The 19,025-nt window shown below is 51.0% G+C and overlaps 1 protein-coding gene across 9 annotated transcripts in view; it reads left to right on the top strand.

Annotated features, from left to right (window-relative positions):
* The window catches only part of LOC119151961 (protocadherin gamma-A4-like), a 79,627-nt gene that overhangs the window by 56,184 nt on the left and 4,418 nt on the right, over positions 1 to 19,025 (top strand). For all 9 annotated transcript variants that reach the window (XM_037396370.1, XM_037396376.1, XM_037396374.1 and 6 more), the window contains 2 exons: positions 1,274 to 1,332; positions 16,024 to 16,112. In XM_037396370.1, coding sequence (XP_037252267.1) covers positions 1,274 to 1,332; positions 16,024 to 16,112 — 148 coding nt within the window. The remainder of the gene's footprint in view (positions 1 to 1,273; positions 1,333 to 16,023; positions 16,113 to 19,025) is intronic.

Raw genomic sequence — 19,025 nt, 5'->3', positions numbered from 1 at the left:
GGTAATTTTGTGTTATAAATGCCTGCCCTAAATTTGAAACTGGTATTTACAACAGGAATTCAAAATACAGATTGGGAAGGGCTTATCTAGTGCAGGACTGTGTGTCAGTGCTGGTGTGCAAAAATGTGTATCTGAAATCTGGAGGGCAAGTATTTTAACAGCTTAATTTGCATGCAGCATGGGTACCAGTGGGGACTCTATTTTAGGGGAGTAATTTATTCTGATATATTCTTTCATGAGAGTCATCAAAGCTGTGAAAGAATTAGTGAAATCACATCTACTAACTAAAAATCTAGGTCAGCTGTATCCGTCTTCACTTTTCCTTAGTAATTGCATGTACAAGCAGAATAATCCTGTAAAATTGATGTTCCACTGTATGGACTATGAATTGCTCATTCCTAACATGATTGAGAGAAATGTTGTCCTTTCCAGGTAGTATGTTATCATTCTGGAGTTAATTAAGAAGATTACGATTTTCGGAAGTATGTTTTCCAGACAGAAAACAGCTCTGCTATTTAGTGCTCTTCACAAAGGCGTGATTCAAATAGGAATATGCAAGCCTGCTTGTGTCCTTCCCTATTTACAGAATGTCCATTGTCTGATGGTAAAATAACACGGGCAGAAAGCGATACGAGGGCTTACTAATGAAGTTACAAAGTGTGCTGCTGTGTCTGAAGTTTATTGTGCCTCCTAAACAAATAATGCTTTTTTCTTTTGCTGTCGGAAGTTCATTCTTTTCTCTGTGGACAGAAAAATACTGTAATGCTCTAAGGCCACATCATCTAGGAAATGTCATTCAAATACAGTGTGTGAAATCAAGATCTCAGGCAGGCTTTTTTAAGGACAGAAGAAAAACAGATTAGGAAGGTCTGTTACCATTTTACCTTCTGGCATTAAAAGCATCTTTCTCAGTATCAATTAATTCTGCCACCCCCACCCCTGCCCTCCTCCAAGCTCATTACTTTGGTACCATTGCTCCTGCTGAATTGATGCTCTTATCAGTTTATTTCATGCTTCATTTCTTTCACAGCCTGGTTTCCTGAGCTGCTTTGGAAGATTATTCGCTGAATAGTTTTTGTCATGCTTTTTAGTATTCATGCTGGTTCAGAAATACTCCAGAAAGGGGGAAGGGGAGCTTTCTTTCTGTTCTAATTGATTTGCTTTACTTGGAAAGATCACACTGATACTCCAGACTGAAATAATCCAGGATCAGTTCACTTCCATTTTCAAAGGCAAGAATAGAGGTATTAAAACTCTTCTATTTTCTCTGCAGCAAGCTCAGCCAAACACAGACTGGCGCTTCTCTCAGACCCAGAGACCTGGAACAAGTGGGTAAGTGCCTCTTTTCTTCATGTATGTGTCCGGTGAAGGTTCCTTTCCTTTGCATACCACTTCCAGTGCTGGGAATTCCTTGACTGGCAGCTCTGCGGATGGGTGTTCCCTGTCATTGGTAGAACTGTCCAGCCAAAGAGTGAAGTCGGGCTGCTTCTGCATCAGTCCTGTTTGGTGGTGGTGTCAGCTGTTGTTTGCCGTGGTTTGTCTGGTTTGGTATCTACAGTGCAAGGAGACAGTCAGGAGCTGGAGGGAACTCCAGGTGAAGTTGTGAAGTGGTTAAAGGAATGGAAAACATGCTTCACAGGGAAAGGATGCTTCTTTAAAGTGGATTTTGAGCATTTAGATTAGATTCTGAGTCCAAAATCTTGATTCCTCCTGTACGGAGGCCGCTGGAAATCACTGTGTGAGTCCCTTTACCAACCATGGAGCCTCAGGCTCTGTGCTGCTGAAGTGTGTTGCCTGCTGTGGCTTGAACACCTATTGCCAAACTGCTGTGTAAGCCCCTGTGGCAGCCAGAAGTTGAGTGGATGAGCCCCAGGTCCCCAAAGGCCCCTCTAGAGAAATGTGTCCCCAGCCACATCTAACTCAGCAGGAGCAGATCCCTCATGAAAGGCCACTGTTTGTGCTTTCTCCTGTGGGCTAGTCTGGCTGAATCCGGGTTGGCACGCCTGGATCTGTTTGTTGGAGAGTTTGGAACCTTCATTGCATTCCTTGGGAAGTGCCATCACTAACATGGGATGGTTCATCCAGGTGAGGAGCCTTCTGCACGCTTCCTACTGGAACTGGACAACTGGGCAGAGGGAGGCTAAGAAAGAAGAAATTAAACCTCATGGGTCAGGACACTTACAGGAAGGCTGTCTCCTAAGGTCTGGTCTTGCTGTCAAAATCATGGCTGAGTTTTTGCCAGTTTGCATGTGATGGCTGAAAGATAAGAAGCCCTGTCAGCAGAGCAGAGACCTGCCTCCCAAGGGAGTACCCCTCTCTTGACTTTGCGCTCTCTTGCTCTGGCCCAACAAAGTTTGCTTTTCTTGGTCCACAGTGAGAAAGCATTGACAAGAAAATGTTGAGCAGGTGCCCTTCACCTCTCCCGTCTTCCCTTCTGGTTCATAAGCAGGGGCAGGGATCCTCTTCAGAGGGTCAGCTTCCTTGAGTGCCATCAGGGTAAGAAAGGACTTAAACTGGGAGTCCACCTTACTCTGTGAATACCCCAACCAGAGGTTACTGTGTATGAGGGTAATGGCTCCATTTATATGGGAGAATTGATAAGTGAGAATTTATATGTGAAAAGATTATATCTTTTGGGGCATAACCAAGGATTATACCCTTGGAGCAATCAGGAGTAAATTTAGATTATGCGCTTCCTTGGCTGGCTGGGTCTGGCACCATATCTTTGCAGAAAAGAGAGGAGCTCATGCCTCTGCTTTGTCATTCCTGGTGGCCACTCGCGCAGCTCCTGTGGAGGTTTACATGGTGCTACAGGGAGCACCAGGTCCTGGATTTCAGTGTTGAAGCTTGTAGTTAAACATCTGCAGCAGCTGGTTGTGTTTGAGTATTTCCCTGGGTCTGGCTTGATAAATTAACTTATCAGAAAATTAAAAGGCTCCTATATCCAACTTGTTGCAGCAATTAAACTTTGTTACTAGGCTTTTCTAGCTGACATAGCTAAAATGGAGTGAGGGTATGATGTAGAGTAGATAAAGCATTCCTACTAGAAACCAGACTTTAAAACAAGGCTATCACTGGAGCAGTTTTCTCAGAGGTCTGTTGGATTCCCCATCACTGACAACATTTTAATCAAGAAAAATCTTTCTAACCATTTACGCTCTAGTTCAAATGACAATTAACAAGGCCCTGTTAATACAGAAGTGCACCAGAGCTGCTGTAATAGTTTTGTTATGAGAAGTGAGTAAATGAGCCCCATCAGAGCAAGCTTTCTTGTTCCCTCTTCTAGCATCATGCTGGAGCTCTTCAAGGCACAGAGCTGATGCAGCGCAGACCTACTTAACTCAACAAGAGGGACCTTTTCTCAGGTCATGGGACAGTGACCCTCCCCCCAGCCTCTGCCTGAAGCTCTTTACAAGCTCCAGCCCCTTCCCAGTCCCTAAATGGGAGCAGCAGCATGTGGGGTGGGAAGAGAGAGGGCAGGAGGAACGGCAGCCTCAGACTCTTGTTCATGGGGAGCTGAACTAGCATGGCATGTTGGTTCTGGTGCTGAGCCATGATGTTACCCGTGGTGATCTGTGACTTGGGTGCCCATGGTAGCGGCTTGTGTCAGTGCCTGTTGGGGCAGGGGTTCCCGCAGCACGGGCTGGCCCCTGGGTTTGGAGAGGGACTTTGCCCAAGCACAGGCTGGTACTGAAATAACTCAGTGGATTTTAATTCCTGCTGGTTTTCCCCACATGCCTGTGTGCAGATTTCACATTAGCAGTGAAACAGCTATTGCTGATTTTTTTTCCATGTTTCTTTTATCCTGTTTTAAGTTGAACCAAGGAGATGTTTTTATTCTAAACCTGTGTTACAGTACTAAAGGATGGAAATAGAAAGTGCTATCATATGTTTAGTGCCCAGCCCTGATGTCTCTCTGATGATCAAACAGAGAAATCCGGGAGAGCAGTCTGCTCCCTGTTGTGCTCTCCCATGCTCTTCCCAGTGTTTTGATACCTGGTGTGTGAATTCCCCAGGCACTGGTTGGTATTACAGGTATTAAAGAGCGTGCAAGGGCAGCTGCCAGAGCCCTGCCCGCTGTTCCTCTCTCCAATGTTAGCTTATATACAGCTGTGTCTGCTGCTGGCAGGGAAGCCTGTCCAGCACCATGAGCTCTCTCTCTGATGGGCTTTGCTTGGTGCCTGGGGAACACAGGCCACCTCTTAGCTGAAAAGAAAAAAAAAAAGAATGTGCTCTTAAATGCATTTGTCTGACCCAAATTAAATAGCAATACAGAATGACACCAGGCAGCAGATGCCATTCCCTGATGAATCAGATCAGTGGCTGTAGTGGAGATTACAGCAATGAATTGTCCAAAGTGAAGTAGGTGTACGGTCTGGCAGCATTGCAGGACATTCCTGGGGGATTTCCTGGGAGTGTATGGCATATGGGGGGAGAATGCAGGGACTGGGACCGGTACAAGGGAACCATCTTGTTGCTTTTTCACTAGCTGCCAAAGGAACAGAGACCAGACTTGTGCCCTGCACGTTCGTGGTACTTGCCTGACCCCATAGCTCTTTGCATTGATCTCTCTGTGATGGTTTAGTGAGGAAAACGTGGGGCTTAAATCAGGATTCCCTTTCTGGAGGAGTGGGAAGGCGTCTGTGTTGCTCACAGGTGGGCATGAGAGGGTGGGACATCCTGGGCTGGGAAGAGCCACTATGTCCTTGGCAGCTTGTGGGAGGAGTGTGGACAGTCTCGGTTTGTGTGGGCAGGCTAGAAGGTGATCCCAGGCAAGAGACACAGGAGGAGGTGGGGAGCAGTCTGGGAATCCCCAGCCACTGCAGGGAAGGAAGGAGCAAAGCATTCAAACAAGATACAGAATGCCATTTCACACAACTCCTCCATTTATTTTTTCCAATTCTAAATCTCTCTGTGTTAATGCTTTACAATGCTGTTTTGAGCCAGCCTCCCCCGTCAAGGCCAAACAGAGCCAATAGTGATGTTTGCTTCACTTACCCATTAAACAGCATCACAGCTGCCCCGTGACCCTGGCCGCAGAAGGGGTTTGGGGCTGACAGTGGAACTACTGCAGCAGTGCCCAGAGGAGAGCTATGAAGGAAAGGCTGGTTTTTTAATTCTTTGGGTTTTTTTCAGACAAGAGCTCCAAGAGCTGGGCTTGCAGGACTAAACAACAGCCTGCCTGCATGTGGTGGGGGGCAGGGAGGGGAGAAGAGTTGTCCCAGGAAATAGTCCTTACAGCTCTCAGGAGCATCTTGGTGCTCAGAGCATGCAGATGCTGCCAAAGGGTGCTGCAGCTCAGGGAGGCTTCTAATGTGTGTTTGGGTTGGTCAGGAGGTCCTGTATGACAGAAGCACCCCAGTGTACCAGGACATGCTCCTGCTGAGGGGACCCCATGTGTGCATGTCTGGGTGGCACATCCCAGAGCACACAGTAGCTGGGGCCAGAGACAGCGATGTGGATGTGGATGTTCATGGGCTTACCCAGCATGGGGGTGAATACACAGCAAAAAGACAACTGGCCACAGACGCAGGCTTTACCATGTCCTTCCGAAAAAAACCCAGCCCAATGAACCACTTGCTAACCCAGCAGCCATAGAGGGATGTCTGTGTGTGTTGTAACCCCCTAGGAATTTACATTGCAAGTTTGTGTAATGTTACAGTGGACAAAGTAGTGAGTGCTATAAAGCACATGCACAGGTGCAGCAGTGGGGATGTATAGGTAAACACTGACAGATTTACCTTCCGTTTGCTCTTCCATTGAAAATGTGTGAAAACAGGCACTTGCTGGGCAGAGGTGCTGGGCAAGCTGCAGCCTGAAGCAGTCTGCTCCCTCCCTTCCAGTGTCACAACTGGGTTGCAGAGTCAGGTCCCTGTGGCTGTGACCCTCCTTTTCAGAGAATCATAAATTCACAGAATGGTTTGGATTGGAAGGGACCTTTAAAGAGCATCCAGTCCAATGCCCCCTGCCATGGGCAAGGACATCCTTCACTAGGTCAGGTCGCTCAAAGCCCTGTCCAGCCTGGCCCTGAGCACTGCCAGGGACGGGGCACCCACAGCTGCTCTGGGCAGCCTGTGCCAGTGCCTCACTGCCCTCATTTTAAAGAATTTCTCCCTAATATCTAATCTAACCTACTCTCAGTTTAAAACCCTTGCCTCATGTCCTGTCATGACAGGCCCTGATAAAAAGTCTCTCTCCATCTCTCTTATAAGCTGCCTTTATATATGGAAAGGCTGCACTGATGTCCCCTGTAGCCTTCTGTTCTCCAGGGTGAACAACTCCAACTCCCTCAGCTTCCCTCTGTGGCAGAGCTTTTCCAGCCCTTGGACCATTTCTGTGGCCTCCCCTGGACCCACTCTGCCAGGTCTGTGTCTGTCTTGTGCTGAGGACCCCAGAGCTGGACGCAGTGCTCCAGGGGCGAGTCTCATGAGAGTGGAGCAGAGGGGGAGAATCCCCTCCCTCGACCTGCTGGCCATGCTGCTGGTGATGCAGCCCAGGACACACTTGGCTTTCGGAGCTGTGAGTGCACATTGCTGGCTCATGTCCCATTTGTCACCTACCAGTATCCCCAAGTCCTCCACAGGGCTGCTCTCAGCCCATTCATCCCCCAGTCTGTATTGAAACAGAAGATTGCACCAACACAGGTGCAGGACCTTGCACTTGCCCTTGTTGAACTTCATGAGGTTCATGTCGGCCCACTCCTCCAGCCTGTGCAGGTCCCTGGTGTTTCCCACCACAGTATCTGCTCCTGCTGCCCTCCTGTGCACCATGTGGTGAGGGTCTCCCTGTGCTCTTCTTTTCTGTTCCCCACCGCATCTCCAGTCTCCTGCTTCCTCTCTCCCTGCCCCAGCACCACTGTCACCCCACACAGCATCCCAGGCTGTGCCCAGCTCCGAACCAGCAGCAGAAAAAGCAGCTTTGCTGTGTCCAGCCACCCGTGTGATGATGGGCAGTGACAAGCAAGCTGGTGGGACGGGCATGACTGGCAACTGAGCCTTTCCCTAGTGCGAGACACCAGTGAGGGTCTTTCTTGGTTGATTTTCATGCAAGTAGTTTAAGAATATCAGAAACTTCCACCTGGCTGTCGGAGCTGGTTGAAACCACTCAACAGTTTCCAGAAGCTGGGGGTAATCAAATGAGTGAATGGGAAGTGTGGAGAAAACAGGCTGAAAAAGGGAAAAGGAGACAGTTGTTAGGGCAATGTCACCCGGAGAGCATGCAGCTAGTAGGACGTGGACCTCAGCTGGTGTCACTGTGGTGTAGGGAAGGCCAGGAGCCCTGGGAGTGATCACTGGCACTTCTGGGCTTCCCATCCTTAGCTTCTCATTGACAGGAGCAAGAGTAGCATCAGAAATAACTGCCACCCTGGGGAGTTTAGGAAATAATTGTTATCCTCAGATTTCCATCCCAAATGTACTCAGGGTTTGAAGCCAACATGGTATTCACTTTACCAGGTGATGTTCCATATGTTTTGCAGATGAATCAAAAGAGGTGCAAACAGTCTTTGAGCTAAAATTGCTGCTTCTTCTGACTGGTTTGCATTTGTCTGCCTGTTCAGATGCTTGAGTATTGAGTGACTCCTCCATAGCCCCTGCAGCATGCAGAGCGTGGAGCTGCTCTCAGCTGCCTTCCAGGGACTTGAGGAGGTGTGAGTGGAGCCTGAAAAATCACAGCAGCCTTTGGGAATGCCTTTGAGGTTATCACTTTGCAGGAACAGCCATAATCTAAGTGACACAATGCTCTCCTAAGACTGAGAGCCACTGCACTTTAATGTGGGCTGCAGACCCTGGAGTGAAGGAGTTGTGCTAGTGAAGGGTCTCTGCTCTGAAGGGAGGGGTTTCCACCTGCCAAAGCCTCTGGGGCTGCAGAGCTCACATCATCAGCTGGTGCCAGGTCCTGGGGAGCCTGGGAGAGAAGCTGCATTTCTGGGGAATATTTGAGGTGTTTTTTCATGCCCAGTGATGCAGGCCATGCCAGACCCCAGCCTGTGTGTGTCTTTTGCTCAGCAAACACCTCAGAGGGAACCACAGAAGCCCAGCAAGGGCCAGATGGTAACACCTGTCAGGTTTGGTGTTGCCCTGAGTCGTGAAACATGAAGGATTGAAGACCACTCAGAGGCTCATGGCTTTGAGGTGCTGGTGCATGGCCAGAGAAGAGCAACAGAGCTGGGGAAAGGTCTGTAGCACAAGAATTACACGGAGCAGCTGAGGGAACTGGGGGTGTTTAGCCTGGAGAGGAGAAGGCTCGGGGAGACCTTATCGCTCTCTACACCTACCTGAAAGGAGGCTGTAGCAAGGTGGGTGTCAGTCTCTTTTCCCAAGTAACAAATGATAGGACAAGAGGAAACGGCCTCAAATTGAGCCAGGGGAGGTTTAGGTTGGGTATTGGGAAAAATTTCTTCACAGAAAGGGTGGTCAAGCATTGAAAGAGGCTGCCCAGGGAGGTGGTGGAGTCACCATCCCTGGAGGTATTTAAAAGATGTGTAGGTGTAGCACTTAGAGACATGGTTTAGTGGTGGACTGGGCAGTTAACAGTTGGACTTGGTGATCTTAAAGGTCTTTTCCAATCTAAATGATTCTATGGTTCTGTGACTGTGGTGTCGTATCAAATGCTGCAGAGAAAATGCTGCTTTAGAACATTACAAGGCTGCTCAGAGTCTGGCTTTGCTCTCAGCATGGGCTGCAGCCCCATGGCACAAATCTGGAGTGGATTTGGGGTGCTGGGACAGGCAGGAGCTGTTTTGACACTGGGAGCAGGAGTTGTCCCCAGATAACTGCTCTCCTTTCCCCTCCTTCTGCAGAGCTGAGCCGATCCTGGGACTGGAAGCTGAAGGTTTTGTAGTGATGTGCCCTGGTCCCAACCCACCTCCTTTTCCACAGCTGGGAGACTACAGAGGTGGTCCCCTGTGCTGTGCATGCTGCCATGTGAGCACTCCTGCTTGCAGGGTTCAACCTTTATATTGTCTATTAACAGCCCAAATCTCAGCAGACTCCGCATTTGAGCTTCTTTCTAGATCACATAGCTCTCTTCAGCTGAACGTTTCCTTCCCTTATTGACCATCCTGGGCCAATAATCCCCTTATCTGCATTTGTTGCAGCCCTTGAAGTCTGAGCCATCCAGATCCTGCCAAGTGGGACAAAAGATGGAGAGTCTTTTAAGAGGGGAGATGTCCTAGCAATGGGACACGTTTCTCATTCTGGACACCCCACCCCCCCACACCCCACCCCCAATATCAGGAGTTTCAGCATCACAGTGTTATGTATAGAAATGCTATTTTAGGTAATTTAGCAGGTGCTGTGTGTATTAGTTTAATTTTTCTCTCTCCATCTGCTTCCTGTGCAGCTGAGCACATGCCATGGCTTGCTGCAGAAGTGCAGGGATCTGACAAATAGGCCCGATAACCTTTCCAAATAATTTCTCAAAATATCCTTCCTGGTGGGTTTGAGGCATGGATGGTAGCAGGATGGGCTGGGTGAAGTAATTGCTGGTCTCAGCATCTCCATCTCATTCAGGAGGGCTAGAAGAATATCCGGGAGGGGGGATGCTGCACCTGGTCCCCCTTTTAGAGATAGCGTGCCCTTTTGTGCTACCTTCGCCTGGCAGAGCAGCAGCTCAGCTGCTGTGCTGGCTGGAATTAAGGAATGCTTTGGGAGGCTGCAAATCTTCCCCCTGCTTGCCTGCTAACATTTTCAATCCCATCTTTGCAAAGTCATGATCTTAAAGCTGAGCCTCATCCAGGCCCTCTCCAGCCCCTGTAATTGCATTACAGAAGCGGCAGGGAATGTGCAGAGCCGGGGGAGCATGGGGGAAGGGCCAGCAGCATCCTCTCTTAAGAAGCGGAGAAGGGCAGGGAACTGTGGCAGTTTTCAAGTTGGTTCCATTTTTTTGGAGGCTGGGGGAGGCAGGAGGGTGGTGGGCTGTGGGCCATGGCTGTGGGAAGCTGATGTGGGCAGTAGGACAGAGGGATGCTAACCCTGGGGCTGCATCCCCAGCCGTGGGGCTGTGTCCCCAGCACACCTTGAGCTCAGTGGAGGCTCAGCACCAGCAGGGATGGATTCATTCTCTCTTGTCACTTTGCCAGCCTGGAAACGTGCAGGCTGAGATTTTATTTCTGCTGCTATCTCAGCCTGGAGCTGTGTGTGGGAGGCAGCAGGGGGAGTGGGGAGGGCTCGGAGGAAGCTGGGAGAGAGGAAACAGCAGTGCAGGGGGGTTTAGGCAGGAGGGGCAGCCTGGGGGAACCAAGGGCTGTCTGGGAATGGAGGAATGGGCTTGAAGATACCCCCTGGCCCTGGGAACTGGGTGGGGAGGGGAGGGCAGAGTGCTGCCCCAGGCAGGCTGCTGGGGCTGGTGACTGGATGGTGGGAGCAGCAGCTGGAGCTGGGGAGCAAATGGGAGCAAAAGGGGAGGAGGCTGGGAGGAGAAACAAACCCTAGCCACATCCCCCTCCCCTGAGTGGGGAAGTTTGGGGGCAGCTGGGGACTGGGGGTGGGAGCTGTGCTGGTGGGGGGCCACTGCTATAGGATCCAGAAAGCCTCAAATGGAAGAGGAGGGAGGATGCTGAGGGTATCCCAGGAAAACCCCCAGGCCAAACACTGCCTGCAGCCCTGCCAGGCACCCCAAGAGTGCTGGGCTGTCCTCTCCAGCCCCTGGGGCTCTGACAGCACTGCTCTGGCATGAATAAACTTTTCCAGTTTGTTGTGGCACGGCTATGGCTCATGTTTCCAGCTGCAGAGTGAGGAAAACAATTTTTCAGGAATCCACCAGGCAGTTGTGCAAATAAATGTTTGCAAGGCCTTTGGCTGCCATAGTGACGATCTCCATAGCAACCCTGCAAGGAAATTAATAATTCGGAGCTCAAAGTGCAAGTTAAAAAGGGCTGTGGTGGCCGGGGGTACCGAAAAATAGTTGGTCAGCAAAGCAGCCAGGTCCACCCTGCACTGCTTGGGTGGATGCCTGTGGAAGCCCTCGGGAATGGGGCAGCCTTGCAATGCAGCTTGCTGTGGGGCTGTGCCAAGGCTGTGGGGCAGGCCTTATGTTTCAGCATTCCCTGATTTCCACGTAGCCAGGTTTAATGAAGGCGTTTGCAGATCACGCACTGGCAGTACCTGCCTCTGCTGGCACAGCCTCCATTCAGTGCTCTGTGTCTCTCATGCCCTGAGCCCTCTAAGATGCTGCATCCCTGGGTTTGTCTCAAATGTGGGCTTGCTTCCTTCCCTCCAGTCCTAGCTGTGCTGGAAACGTTCCCGAAAATGAAAGCCAGCTTTTTTCTGAGCTTTGAAGTGTGGAGTGGAATTGAACAGAGAGAGAGAGAGAGAGAGAAGGAAAAAAAAGTATCCTATGGGGGATGGGTTTTAGAAAAAAACCCCTATTGAGACAACGGCATTTGTATTAAAAACATCAAGTCCTTGGAGTCATTTCCATAGGAACCAGCCCTCCCGTTCTGGGCAGCCTGCCCGCAGAAGCACCCAAGGCTGTGGCAAAGTAGGGAGCAGTGCTGCAAGGGGGGCTCCAAGGTCTGCCTGCCACGGGCAGGGGCTGCAGGGAGGGCAGGCTGCTTTCTGTTGAATTGGTGATTCACAGCTCCATCCTGTAGCCGTGGAACGTGGCCAGATCTGGTCATCAGCTGTGTGCCTTTTTCCAATGTGAGAAGATATTTTTGGGCGTTTTTAAGATTACAGCACTTGGTTTTTTCTGTGCCTGTGAATTCTGGATGATTGCACTGCAAGTAATTGAGGCATTTGAATTTCCTGCTTAATGTGAGATCAATAGTGTATTTTGCAACTTCAAGGCATTTCTAAAATAGCTTTTCTGTGTGGCCTTATGAGGAGCAAGCACACAGCTTTGGGGGTGTTTATGCAGACTTTGGGTAATCTGGGTCAGTAAGTTTGCAGAAAACGACCTAGTGGCTGTCAGGTTGAACACAAGTCACCAGTCCACCCTTGCTGTGATGGAGACTGACTGGGTTTTACGGGTAAGATTGTAGCTAGCAAGTTAAGATAAGAGATGATTACCCTCAATTCAGCACCTACAGGACCGCACCTAGAGCACTGTGTCCAGTGTTGAGCTCCCTGCTGCAAAACAGACATGGCCATATGGGAACCACCAAAATGATCAGAGGTCTGGAGCCTGAGGCAGGGAAGGAGAGGCTGAGAGAGTTTCTTCAGCTTGGGGGCATAAGAGGTGGGAGAAGGGTCTCTTGCTGTCTTCAGAGGTGCACAATGAAAGGATGAGGGGCAACGGGCACATGTTGCAACAAGACCAATTTGAAGTAGATGTTAGGAAATATTTTTCACTCAGGGGTGGTCAAACACTGGAACAGGAGGCCAGAGAGGTGGAGAAATCTCATACTCAAAATGTGGCTGCTCAGGACCTGAGCATCAAGTTGGGTCTGGCTGAAAACTTGGCTCTGCTTTGAGTGGGAGGTGGGACCAGAGCCCTTCCCACCTTCCTCAGGCTGGGTACTTCATGTTCCTCTCCAACTGAATCAGTCTGTGATTTTGTGATCCCACAGGGCATTAAGGGGTTGTAGTGCTTTGGCTGTCCCCTGACACTGGAGTATAGCCATAACGCAGGGGCTAGTGAAGCCCACCACGTGAGATCACTCCCTCTCTAAGACCAGAAGGAAGGAAAGGGGTCCAACATGCTGCCTGTCTCCCCATCCTCTGGGGATGAACCCCACTCTGCTTGCTGGTGGTTCACGGTCACCTTCCCTGGGGGCACACAGCTCTAAAACAAACTCAAAACAACCTGAACAAGATCCACATGTTTCTTGTACAGCCGCTCCTCTCGTGCAGTGCACCAGAGGGGTTGGACTGTGTCATTCAACACCTTCCCAGGCTGCAGGGACTAACCACTGCCCTTCTTCCCTTCCCCTTTCCAACTCAACCCTGCTCAAGTCTGGTGCTCAGTGGTGGCCAGCTCTCCTGTCTGTGCCTGCATGCAGCCATGGGGCCAAGGGCCATTGGGGTGGAGAGTGAGGACCACCTGACTGGGAGCTCTGTGAGGTTCGGGGTCCTGGTGCTACCTCCCAGGTGAATGCCCTGACCACAGCGTTAGCCTTTCCTTACATGCATTCCTGCTGTCCTGGGGCACAGAGGCACGGCTTTGACAGGGGGCAGGAGGAGCTTCTGTCCAGTGCAGCCCATTGCCTGAAGGAGAGAGGTGGGAGGGGAGGAAAGAGTCTTTTGGGAGGTGGAAAATGTTATGCCAGCACTGCCTTATCAAACAGGGAGTTGAACCTAGACTTCTAATTTCAAAACAGAGTTCAGACCACTGGAATATCAAAATAAATAAAAAATTAAAATAATGGATTTGGCACTACCTTGTGCTTTTCTTTTCCCCATCCTTGGATCCCATCACTGTGCTGGTGAAGCCCCCAGAGGCAGAATCAGCGGCCGGGAGGCACCAGGGTGTTCCTGGGCAGCTTTCCTGCAGCCCTGAAAAACCTGGGAACCTGAGCTGCCAGCTGGGGTGCGCCAGCTGGTCCGGCAGGAGCTGCTGGGGTTAACTGGTGGCTGAATGGGTTGTGATCTGCAGTGGAGTTTATGTTCCTAAGTCCTTTATCTGATCTAGCCCAGGGCTCTATTCCCAGCCCTACTTGTGACATTAACAGGTCACCGAAGCCCCAGGGCTGTCCCCACCGTGTCCTCATGGCCTGGACTTGCCTGCATGCTGTTTGTTGGCACAGCACCGAGTGCAGGGCAGCAGTACCCACATCCAAGGAGGCTCAGCGCAATCATCATGCAAACACTGAAAGCGATTTGCAGGGCAGGCAAGCCTCGCTTCTGGCCTTGAAACTGCCACCACACATGTGCGGAGGCGTGATATAAATAGTTTTTGGGATGCCGTGGGTTGCAGCAGACAGCAGGTATTTTAGAAGCAGTGCTGTTGGCAGTGTCATGCCAGGGCAGCCTCTGCTACATTAGTGATTGCTTGCATCCTCCACAGACAAACCAGTGTGAGGGCAGTGCCCTGTGCCTGGCTGGGGATGGGTCAGGCAGGGGAAGGGATGGATGGCTGTGTCATCTTGGCACAGGTCCTGCATGTCTTTGCACAAGTTGCTTAAGACCAGATTTTCCACAGAGTACCTGGGAGTGTCCATACATGAATCCTTACACGCCAATCTTGTGTTTCAAAGGGAGTTTGCCCATATAGACCCTTCACTGGTCCCATACCAAGCTGTGTGACTGAGCAGGGCCTGATCAGAGCTCACAGGCACTCTTACGCATCCTGTGCATCTGCAGTTTCGCTTCTTGTGTGCAGGACATTTGCGCAGGGAGGATGGTTGAAGCTGTTGTGCATTCAGGGCTTCCTTCTTTGCAGAGCTTTGATGCAGCTGGGACAGTAGCTGCCCATGCAACAAGGTTAGTGTGGCAGACAAAACCTTCAAAGACGTGCCTGTGGGTCCATCCCATTTCCGAAATGGCCGTATTGAGCCTGTCCTGTGTGTGACGGCTGCAGCGGGTGCAGCCAGCAGGGGCACTTGGGCGGCGGGGTGCTCGGCATGGTGGTGAAGGGCCCATCTGCTGCCCAGCACGCAGCACTGAATTGGTACCGGCACTGCCTGCGCTGGCATTTGCAACCTGCGGGGAGCCAAGCATTCGAGCACAGAGCTGCCGGCAGGAGACCCCAGAGCTTGTGGAGATCTTGGCTGCTTGAGCATGTCTGAGCAGGGCTCTGTGGTCTAAGCAGGGCTTTGGGGTCTGGCAGCTCCTGGGTGTAAGGGCTGGGACCACAGCGGTAGAGGAGGAGGAGGCCACTTCAGTGCCTTGCAGCCTGGTGGTTTGAACACTTGCCTGGGAAACGGGCTCAGCTCTATCCAAGGGGAAGGACTTTCAACCCCACCACCCACCTCACTTCTGGAGAGCTCCCAGCTGCAAGAGCAGGGCAGCCTTTGTCCCAGGCAAGCCAGTGCACAACCAAGGGGGCAGATCCTGGCATCCCAGCAGGTGAGCAGAGCACTTGGCTGGGGAAGGAGAGACACCCAGTTGTCTCAGTGATGTGGTCACTTAGAGTCAGAGCAGAGGAGGACCCAGGAAGCTGGTGAGATGTTTAGGTCTGTGCTGGAAGTGGGGAGGCTCTGGTGGGGCTCTGGGAGCACAGTGCTGGCCCCTCCGGAGGGGAAGTGCCACCACCAGTGAGCAGTGGCCAAGCACAGCTGGCACCTGGCAAACATGAAAGCAGGGCTTTGTTAGACTGCACACAGACTGCTGATTGTAACCTCGGTCATGAAACCTCCTTGACTGAAGTGTGATAGCATCCCCAGAGGTTTCCCAGGCAGATCTCTGGGGCTCAGCCGCCCCCCCCCCGCCCCCCCCCCCCAACCAGTGCCAGGGAACCAAGGCAGGTGCCCACCTCCCTTCTCTCCTCCCTCTGTTGCTCCAGCCTCCCCAAGACTGTTTGCTGCCAGCTCTGCAGAGCTGGCAGCTGCTCTTGCACTCCCGTCAGAGCAAGTTTTGTAGTATTAGGCAGCTGGCTCCATGCTAATCCCAAAGCCCACCATGCCATGGGGTTTTCTCACCCTCCATCTTACATATGAAGATGCAGAACAGAGTTGTAGCCTCAGATAGGTTGAAACGTGCATCCAGTCACATGGCCTGCAGAAGGAACAGACAACCTGGTCATACCAAGGTGTATGCGCCTCTGGGGCTTTAGGACCAGCATTTTTTGTGGTATTACATTATACTGGTGGGAAGGCATTGCATTATATTGGTGGAATTTTGAGGTGATGAGGTGCTGGCCATCTCTGAAGTCAGCAAGAGTTAGGTAGGTGTTGCTGGAAGTACCACTGAGCTCCCAAGTGCTTTTGGTATTAGTGGTTATTCTTCAATAGATCCCTGGTGAGGGATGGAGACCTCTGAAAGTGTCTTGGCTCTTGACTGCTATTTAATAGAAGGATTTAAAGCCTTCAAACTCCTCTTCGCCAGCGGGTGAGCCCACAGCCTTGGCTTCTCCTGTGCTTTGACAAGCCCACTCCTCCCGAGCAAGCTGCAGTAACTTGCTGTTTCTTTTCTTTTCCCATAGCTCCCAGAATGGAGAGGAAGGCGGAGCCTGGCCAAACAACCAGTTTGACACGGAGATGCTCCAAGCCATGATCCTGGCTTCAGCAAACGGTTGGTCTTCATTGCATGTGGGAAAACCATGGCACTTGCTCTCACATGGACATCTCAGATGCATGCTGTTAGATAAGATGCTGGTGGGATTGATGTGTCTGGGTTAACTGAGGTGGCTTCAAAAGTCCTTCTTCAATAGACGCTGGTGGAAAAGCACTGCTGTCTGTATTACTGTGTAGAGGAGAGAGATCAGCAAGGGTTCAGGCAGAGGAGATACCAGATAGCCATCAGTATCGGGCATGCTGTAGGCCGGGGCACCTCTTCCACCCACACTATATTATCTATGTACTGGAAAGAACATTATCCAGCTTGTGATGCAGTTATGTTATATGAAAGAGCCAGTTTTGAGATGATGTTTTATAAAGTACTTTGTTCCAGAAGGTCACAGTAAATGAAATGTCTGCTGTATTGCGAGTTGCTGTAAGGGGAAGAGTTAGGAAGCGTAGAAGATTTGCCTGTGGCTAGAGCCTGGGCCAGGAATACGGTAAATGCCCGACTCTGTATCCCCAACAACCCTTGTGTCCAGAGGTGCAGGCACGTGCCCCCTGCTCACACCGTATTCCTCTGCCAGGCCGTGGGCTCACCGAGCCTCATCCCACAGGCTGCTGCTGGCTCTTTGCAGCTGTAGTCACGGGAGTTTGGGTTGAGGTTATTTTGGATTAGTTTGTTCTGGTTTATGGCTGTGCCATGTGGAAGCAGTGGGCAGGGAGGGGTGTTCCCATGCACCCACAGTCTCCATGGCTTTATATAAAAGTACAATTATCACTCTGAGCAGCACTACAGCTGGAGAGGCTGGTTTTTCATATAGCCTTTATTTATAAATACCTCCAAGTCTTTTCTTCCTTGTGTTAAAAATAGAAGCAACAGCACAGCTATAAAACCTTGTGCAAAATGCTTAGGATGTTTCCTTTGAGCTGTTGAGAGAGAAGGAATCTGAAGGGGGGAGGGGTGGCTCTGATGTTGCTTTCTTGGAAAGCTGCTGCAGCTGAACTTCGCTGCTCTGCGGACACGGGGCAGCCTGGAGACACAGCTTCCATGGCCAGGGAAGGGGACGAAGGTCTTAGGCAAGCAAGTTGTTTACACTCAAGGGAAAGAAACAATGTGAAAATGTGCCTCTGCTCTGAAAAACGGCCATGGAAAAACAGCCTCCGGGGCTGCATGTGGTTATCATCACCCAGGGCCTCCAGATCCTGTTTCCTCGCTCACAACTAAAGCTGTTTTTCTGACTGCTGCTCCAGCGGTCCCCAGCTCCGAGAGCCGAGTGAGTCACTTCCAGGATCCACGTAGTCCCGGGCCCTGTTGCAGCAGACCTCCCCCCGATCCACAAGTCCCAAAGTGTTCTAAACTCTTCCACGGCTTCAGTCCACCCAGGGAGTTAATTTCAATCAGATCCCTCCCCTAGATAAGGGCTTCCCCGGGGGCAGCCCGAGGGAGAGCGTAGCCCTCAGTACTCCATCCTTTTCTTACCCATGCCCGTCATTGATGGGATGGATGGAGAGCACAAGCTTTTTCCACCAGCGCTGTGTTTTCATGCCTCCTCTGGTCTCTATACCCCTTTTCTGCTCTCGCTTATTAAGCTAATAGTGGTGATTGGAGCAGGCTTTGATTAGGGGCAGTGCTAATTGCCCACTCACTAAGCTTTTTGCTGCCTATCCTTGGGTAATTGTTCCTGGCTATTTAAATGATCATTATCTCTTACTATCACCTGCTGAGCTCTGTTTGAACTCCGGGCTGGCAGGTGGGACAGTGACAGGTGATGCCACTGTGTGCTCTTTGCTCACCCACTCCTCTGAATGCAAGCTGCCCCTGCACAGAGCTGTAGATGCTGAGTTGCACTGCACCACGTCAAGCCCACGCACCAAACAGAGACCACCCACCAGGCAGAAACTCCTCTGCTGCTGCTCTGCTCGATGAGCTGGGATTCCCCCAGAAGTGGCTGGCAATGCCCTGCATGCATCCTTACCCTGTGCCAGAGGTTACCCTTCACTTCAGCAAGAGGCACAGCTGGCCCTGACACAACAATCCTGCGCAGTCCAATTGCTCTGAGGATTAAATCACTTGCTTAATGGTTAAATCAGCCTCCCAAGCCATTGTGCCTGGGGGGCTGGTTCCCCCACAGGGCTGCGACCCTGCTGTAGGGCTTCTGTCTCCCTTCCCAGGCTCCCTTCCTATGGCTCTTCCTCCATTGCAGCTAGGAACAACATGGAAAGCTGGTGTTATGAGCCATCTGAAGGGACAGAGTCAGCTGCTAAGATGGACGAAGGGACACAGATGCTTCAGGACACCAGACACTAAAGGGCAGACAGACATCCTATCCTTAAAATACTCTGGCTTCCAGCAGGAATTTATAGGGGTGCCATGAGATGGTGGGAGAGCAGACGGAAAGGCAGTCCAAGGAGGTCTTTCTCCCCAGCTCTGCTGCGTGCAGGCAGGGGCAGATGTGCTATATTGGGCTGTCCTGAAAGACCCACCAACAGCTGCAGCATCATGTGCTCCAGGGCTTCCTCTGACCAGCCTCTCCTCCCCTCTGCCCAGAAGGGCAATGGAGCTGCTATCTGGTTATTTTTGCCAAAACTCAAATTCTTGTTTTCCTCCTCAGGATGGTTTGGAATAATGGCTGGCTGCTGGTAAAGGCTTAGTGTGACCTTTCCAGCAACAAGAGCTGAAATGCCCTGCTTGGCAAGAGCAGCTCAGTGCCCATTTATAAACCTCTATTGTCCCTGTTCTCTCTTCTTTTCAGCCTTAATGTCAATGTTACCTAGAAACAGCCCTTTACTCTTACCCGGGACCAACTGGCAGGCTGGGAACTTCGCGGGCGGCTTTTTCTCCCCCATGAAATCTGTACTGTGACTGCAAACTAGTTCATGGGGACCAGTTGTCCTGGATGGTGCTGGCAGCCTACAGCCCCCTCAC

Source organism: Falco rusticolus, chromosome 8, assembly GCF_015220075.1.
Source record: "Falco rusticolus isolate bFalRus1 chromosome 8, bFalRus1.pri, whole genome shotgun sequence".
In the NCBI taxonomy this organism is placed as follows: domain Eukaryota; kingdom Metazoa; phylum Chordata; class Aves; order Falconiformes; family Falconidae; genus Falco; species Falco rusticolus.
Note: the sequence above shows the minus strand (reverse complement) of the source record. Positions and strands in the feature narration are given on the sequence as shown.